Source organism: Micropterus dolomieu, linkage group LG01 (assembly GCF_021292245.1).
Source record: "Micropterus dolomieu isolate WLL.071019.BEF.003 ecotype Adirondacks linkage group LG01, ASM2129224v1, whole genome shotgun sequence".
Lineage (NCBI taxonomy): Eukaryota > Metazoa > Chordata > Actinopteri > Centrarchiformes > Centrarchidae > Micropterus > Micropterus dolomieu.
The window spans coordinates 11,412,511-11,419,528 of NC_060150.1; the positions used below are offsets into that span (position 1 = coordinate 11,412,511).

The 7,018-nt window shown below is 39.8% G+C and overlaps 1 protein-coding gene across 2 annotated transcripts in view; it reads right to left on the reverse strand.

Annotated features, from left to right (window-relative positions):
* Positions 1-1,379: 1,379 nt before the first annotated feature.
* The window catches only part of rcbtb1 (regulator of chromosome condensation (RCC1) and BTB (POZ) domain containing protein 1), an 11,417-nt gene continuing 5,778 nt past the window's right edge, over positions 1,380-7,018 (reverse strand). Inside the window, exons 1-9 of one of the 2 annotated variants that reach the window (XM_046057338.1) lie at positions 6,575-6,752; positions 6,390-6,497; positions 6,118-6,260; positions 5,666-5,729; positions 4,782-4,908; positions 4,573-4,699; positions 4,106-4,257; positions 3,852-3,982; positions 1,380-3,436 (exon numbers count right to left, since the gene is read on the reverse strand). In XM_046057338.1, the coding sequence (XP_045913294.1) occupies positions 3,296-3,436; positions 3,852-3,982; positions 4,106-4,257; positions 4,573-4,699; positions 4,782-4,908; positions 5,666-5,729; positions 6,118-6,260; positions 6,390-6,497; positions 6,575-6,598 (1,017 nt within the window). In that variant the 5' untranslated portion in view covers positions 6,599-6,752 and the 3' untranslated portion in view covers positions 1,380-3,295. Of the gene's footprint in view, positions 3,437-3,851; positions 3,983-4,105; positions 4,258-4,572; positions 4,700-4,781; positions 4,909-5,665; positions 5,730-6,117; positions 6,261-6,389; positions 6,498-6,574; positions 6,753-7,018 lie in introns of those variants that run through there. The other variant, XM_046057331.1, reaches the window with a different exon arrangement.

Genomic DNA, 7,018 nt, shown 5'->3' on the forward strand with positions numbered 1-7,018 from the left:
TAAATCTTTTTAATTAATTGGGTCTTATTGGATTTACATAACACTTTTCGTTATTACTTGGTTTCACATTTGAGGGAGGGTTGTCTGTATCATGTAAAGTTACTGTTTAAGGCAGGACACGTTTTCATATAGTGGTCAATGAGATTTTGGTCTATTTTGCTTTTGTCTTCTTTTACTCATGGAACAATACATGGTAAGAAAACTTCCAAAATACACATTTAGATGGAGCTTGTTTTAAGCCTGCCTTTCGCCGGTTTGCATTAGTAGATTTCTTCTAAATGAATTCTAATTCGAATCTAATCTGCATATTTAAACATAACATTTCAAGGGGTAAGAGTCTTGATGTAAGTAATTTACTGAGGAAGCTCTGTGGTGACATGCTTTAGTGATTTTCTTTATCCTATTCACCTGCAGTGACTTGTCAAATGTGTGCAAATTAGCGCATTTTAATTAGTTAACGCCTAATTTACATATCAATGTGGCGATCTTGATTACATTATTAGACACTAATTTTACTGTATTCACCTGCTGTGTCTACATTAAGTAGGCTACAGTTACATTGTCTTTTGCGAATTAGCTGTAAACTCGAGGCACTAGTAGTTTAGTCTTTTGTTCATCACCACTCACTTCCACACAAGCCAAGAAAACACTGCTGGGAGGGGCTGCTGCCTGTCTGCGTGAGTGCGCTGCTGCGGGGAGACGCGGAGCGAGCGAGAGGGAGAGAGAGAGCATCGGAACTCCAGTCTCATCTCCTGACCTGATATTTAGATTTTTTATTCAGTAAATATATTTATTTGACAGGAAAGCTGTGCACAAACAGGAATATATATATATATATACATACACACACACACACACACAGTATATATAAATTCATTTATTAAAAAAAAAAATAAATAAACAAACAACCCAGAGGAACACGGCACTTTCTCTTGAGGAAGAAAAAGGGCAGGTGCTTGAGCCCCTTTTGATGTCTATGTGTGCACGTGTCTGGTTACTCTATACTGTTATTTCCTGCCCTCGCACTTTTAATATCTTATTTCAAAGGAGAACGGACCTTACTTGTTCCTAACGCGGCTAACTTGACGTAGTTCCGTATTATTTCCGCAATAACCAGAGCCCTTTAAAGAGAATAACGTCCGACGCAACCAACGGGGCGGTGCAACAACTGGTTTATGTTAAATACCCACTTGCGTTAGCAGGTGGCAGCACACAGCTATGAAGAGAAGCTCCTTTAGGAATACATTAAATCAAATGTAGAAAGAAACGGTCGGCAACAATGTATGAAGTCTAATCTAATGTCAAGGAATATGTACACATTAAGAATGAACTAACACTGGCCCACTTTAGTGTGAAATATACATTATATAGAAACAAAGCAGAGTTTAGAGTTATTTATTTCTTCACAGAATCATGTCATCCCATAACTAAATATAAAAAAAACAATGTAAAATAAAATGTCACAGCAAAAGAACAGTCATACAAATGCCAACATTGTAATGCTGATCACCTCAAAGTAAACCATTACACTACAATTTGAATTTGAACTGAATTACAAGCAGTTTTATAAATGTGCCCTATGTAAATAAGCTTAACAAAGCATCATAAAAATATATTTTTTTCTTAATACAGTAAGCAAAACAATCTTATTCTTTCCAGTTTGCTTTTCATATAAAAAGAAGACTGTAAACCTGTTCCTCATCCCACTAAAGCATCAACTAAAAAAGAAACATAAACTCAATGCATCACATGTATTTGTTTTCTAACCTGAATGAAACTGCTTTAAAACAAACAGAGATCCTACAGGGGTTCAAATCAAATAAAAAAAAAAAAAAGAAGTTATTTCAAGCATTTGAGAACATCAAGAAATAGAAAACCAACAGAGGAAACAGAAACTGATCTCACAAGTCTTGCTCAGTAACACTCACCTCACGCTGATGCAGCAGAAAGTAAAAACTAGGACATGCAGGCAGTTTTTGGTCATCCTAAGCCCAAGCAAACAGATGTAAACAAAACTTTGCTTTACTTTACTGTGCTTGTAATATCCTGTAGTGTCTTCAGTATTGTGTATTTTCATTGTATCTACAGAGAAACCTGAAGAAAAAGTGATCGATTACAAAAGGAATTACTAAGGAACCATTTTGGTCTTAGAGTTTGGGTGCCTGCTTGTTTCTCTGCGTTTGCCCAAACAACATGAGCAAATGCAAACAGATAAACAGTCACCTTGGTTGAGTTTGTTGAAGGTCCTAGTGTAATAAGGATTATAAGGTCATTCTTTAAATATCAAGTGTCTGTAACATACCACTTGTCTTAGATACATTTTACAACTTTTACACTTGCAAGGAATGAAACAAATGTGCTAGTAACATTTTTTAGTGCAACATTCTTTGACTCAGTTTTCTAGTCTTTCCCTCCACAGCGTTTGAACCATTACTGCTTTACTGAATATGAAGAAAAAGCAAAGTAGTTTCTTAAAGTGCCACACAACAAAACTTAAATCAGGCAGAATGAACATACTCAAGACGTGAGCATAAAAAGAAAAATATTATAAATCCTACACTGGTTTAACTTACAAAATGTACAGAACAGTGAACAATTAAAATAACCAGCCATAGTAGGATCTGGATCAACTGTGTATGCTTGACGCCTCTGAATAGGACTTGTCTTTAGTGATTCAACAGCTTCAAGAGTTGCATTGAATTTAAAGGTTCAACACATCCAGGAGCTACTTTTGCCTGAAAATGACAGAAATAGTAAGTAGATGTAACTCGAAGATGTGTTTCACTACAGTGGTGCTAGTGTCCTTGCTTTTAACAAAAGATCTCTTTCAGTTCACTTCATTCTTTTAACTAGTTTTCTATTGCTTCCACGTTTTTGGTCTTCCTATATTAACTTTTCCAGAAGTAAAGGAAGACATGTCAGGACATATAAGCACTGGGCGAGAAAACAAAAAATTCAAGTATACATACAGCATGTAACGAATACAATGCAGTGACAGAAAAAGCCACCTTGAATTTGTCAAACGACTCAACAGGAATTGGCCAAAGTGCTGATTCAGATCCATGGATAATGCGGCTTAAATTCCAGTCCAACATCTTGTGAATGATGCTGCTGATGTCACAACATGTGCTTCAGTAAATATGTAAATCAATGCTTCGCTTGTTCTTAGGAATGTGATCAGAACTGACATTTTTGGAACAGTGGCGCACACTTGGTGCTGCTACACTTGGACCACAACCCCGTCCACTTGGTCACAATATAATTTACAAGTTGTAAAAAACATTAGGAGTACCGCTCAGTTCTTGAAGGCTCCACAGCGGCTAGCTCTGCTGATAAACTCTTTGAGCATCGCTCCGTCCACCTGCCAGAAGGCTCCAGTCTGAGTGACCTGAGTCAGATGGTTTACACAAAACCTGAAACAAAACTCTTCCAGGTCCTGGAAGATGACAAATAATATGAGAGAGGATTAGACAATTCAAAATACAATGTACTGTAACATAACAGAAGAGATGAGAACAGAATAGAAAAGAGAAAACTGACATGATCTCTCTGGAGAACACAATGCCACAGCAGCAACATAACACAGTACAGGGTAGGAGGCATTTCTAGAACAGAGGGGTGTATTGTTGATGTAGTTCACTGTGTGCACACTGGGTGTCACCTTATTCTGTGTTTTACTGCAGTAATGGACAACAAAACTATCTGAGGGAAATTTTCTAGTCATGTAATTTTACTACACACGTGGTACACTGTTAGACATTCAGTTGCTTTAAATTAAGACTTATTGTGATGTATAAGAAAGAAGGATGGATCTGTAAAAGTAGGATGAATGTTTTGTGTGTGTATCGTACCTCGGCGTCATATCGTATGGCAGCAGACAGCAGGGTGAAGGCATTTTCCACAGTGATTCCTCTCTTGATGATCTGCTGACACAGGCGTTTCAAGCGGTTTTCACAGTAAGAGGTGGCCAGGTCCAACAGGCCTGCAGCCAACACACAAAAACACACACAGCTGCAGTATAAATACATTTCTACAGAACACCCAAACTGATTAGAAACCATACAAATGAGAGAACGTAGTATATTTCAAGTGTATTTCTGCTAACCGATGGCGTCCTCAGGTGGAAGGTCAACAGTGTCTGTGTAGAGAAACTGCAGGAAGGATCTGTAGACGGGGTAGGAGAACTGGCCGATCTCTATGACGTCCTGCTGATCCTCGGACCACTGGGAGCGAAACATGGACCGGAAATGCTCACACCTACTCCAAACAAAAGACCACCGATTGAAATGCGCCTGAAACACTGATTATTGAAAACTGTCATGTACAAATGCTGGCATCAAATCTCTGATCACATCTTTTTTGCATTTTGCCCATTTTATTTACACAATATTATTGTACAGCTGCTTGTGTTTAGTCAACAATTAACATTTGAGAAGCCCGAACTTTCTTTTGTTAAAAGAAAAAAGGGTTTGTATCAAAATATCAAGTATTGAGAAAATAATGGTACCAGACTCAGGTGTTGTACTGGCACCTTGTAGTATCTATGTCTTATATGCACATGAACACACGTACCTGATCTTCAGCACAGCTTTGTGAACATGAATGCATTTGCCATCAACGCTGAATTTGAGGTCAGCTGTTTCTGGACTGTCAAACTCTTTCCTCAGAGCCTCCGCAACTGTGAGGAAGTCATCGTGCTCTGGAACAAAGCAGAATACAATAAATCACCCTTTAAAAAACACATCTGAAACAGAATCTCGTTTCACTTCTCGTTCTCTCACCCATAGACATGAGCCTCCACACGACGGAGGGTGTGGCGAAGCAGGCGAAGACATCATCGGTGGCGGCGAAGTGCGTGAGAAGTGGCATGACGATGGACTGACCCCGGCACTGACCCCACATGTACACCTGGAGGATAAACATTGTTACTAGCGTCCCAGTCACAAACGTCACAAACGTCTTTATCGTATCATGACATTCAAAGGCACAGACTGGGGAGCGGTGACTTAGTTTCAGGGTCCTTGTATTTTGCATCCTTGCTTACTGACACACTGTTGAGACTTGAACAGGCCAGAGCCAATGTTATTAGTAACACCTGTGCCATTTCTACTATGAAAGTTCAAATGTCAAGTGTCTGTGAAAAAGGCATATTTAGCTCTGATTTAGCTCTGTTTTACCACTGTTCTCCCTGTGCATTAATACACCACAGTGTTTTTTTGAGGCTGATATTCATTTTTTTTTACATAAAAGTTTTTAAAAGATGATGCAATAAATGTGGTTATTAAAGAGTTGTGACCAAGATATGTACTGAATGGGACATTTTACAGCTGAAATATAAAGTTGTCAGTGCTCTCTGGTGGACAAAACATGACCCAAATCTGGAATTATAGACAAGGGGCCAAACACATGATCATTTGGACAAAACTGAGACATTAAGAGCATGACAACACCACGCACCACAGAATAATGAGCAAACATTACTGAGTGTGTGCATAAAATATAAAAATTGGCTGCCTTCACCTTATCAGGAATGTTTTATACAGACCCGATGAACATCCCAGGTCAAAAAAAGCCAACTGATTTATCAATTAAACCCTTGTACAAACTCTGAAGGCAGGATTTACACAAATCCACTCACATAAAAACAAAACATGCATATATATACCTGCCCGCTTTGGGTCTTGGCTGCTGAAGTATGTGTTGAATGGCATGCTGCAACCTCTACAATCCTGTTGAATGAGATGTGTGTTAACACATGGGCATGTTTTCATTTTCCAGTATGTATAGAATCACATGGGGAAGTGTAAATATTGTGATACAGCCACAACAAGAGGAAAACTTGACAGCTGTGACAGGGAAGGACAGCACACTGGGGCGAACAGTGTTTCTGCTGTGGCAGGATTTGGTCTATAGTCATTGTTTATGAAGGGGAGCAACTCTGTGAAGACAGAGCTGACAACAACTTCAGACCAGGAGTGGAAGCTGAAGTACAGAGGGAGGAAATGAAGACAGGAAACAGGAAGTTTAAGTCTTAACAGGAAGAGAAGAAATCTGCTTTCCTATGCTCCAAATACAAAGAACTACTTCTCTGAAATCAGCCCTCCCTTCTCCCCCTACCTCTCTTTGTCAGCCATGATTTGCACAGGGCTGAGGTGGTTGCTCTTGTTGCCAGTTCCCAGTTGACCGTAGGTGTTTGCTCCCCAGGCGTACAGCAGCCCCTCATCTGTTAGTGCCAGGCAGTGGCTGTAGCCTGATACAATCTGGAAAACAGGGAACACTTGAGTCATGAGTGAGTCATGCATTGAGACGAGTATGTGATGGCCATCATTTTGATCAACCGTGGCATAAACAATATCAGCAGCCAGCTTTACATTAGGTTGTTGTCTTACCTGTTGAATACACAGCCCCTGGAGTGCAATGAGGCGGCAAGGTGTCAGCTGGTTTCCATTGTTACCAATACCCAGCTGGCCATTACCATTGTAGCCCCAGCCATAAACCTAGATAAACACAAGACAATTATTTATACTGTGTGAAGTTCAGATTTGTTACTGGCATCATTGAGATTTCAGTTCACCTCTCCGTTGTCGGCCAGAGCCATGGAGGAGGTCTGTCCACATGTGATGCCAACCGCAGTCTTGCCCTGCAAGGCGCCGGTGACTTTCCGGGGGTAGGGCTGGTTGGCTGTGGAGCCTGAGCCAATCTGGCCACAGTTGTTATAACCCCATGCAAAGACCTAGAGGGGCAGGGAGGCAGGTCAGGTCAAGCAGTGCAACTTCGTCTAATTTTAATGGTAAAGTTGTAGCGACAGGCCACTTTCTCAGTTTTACAAATGTTATCATCAATTTTGTTTTACATGGCTTTCCAATTTAAGGCTGTTATCATTATAACAATATTTCTTAGGTTGCAAGAAAGAGCTCCTTCAGAGTAATCCTGAGACCATTTCCTATATAAATAAAAGCAATCTTGAATCTTAATCTCAAACATCTTACAATCAGGCACTTAAATCTCTAAATCCACA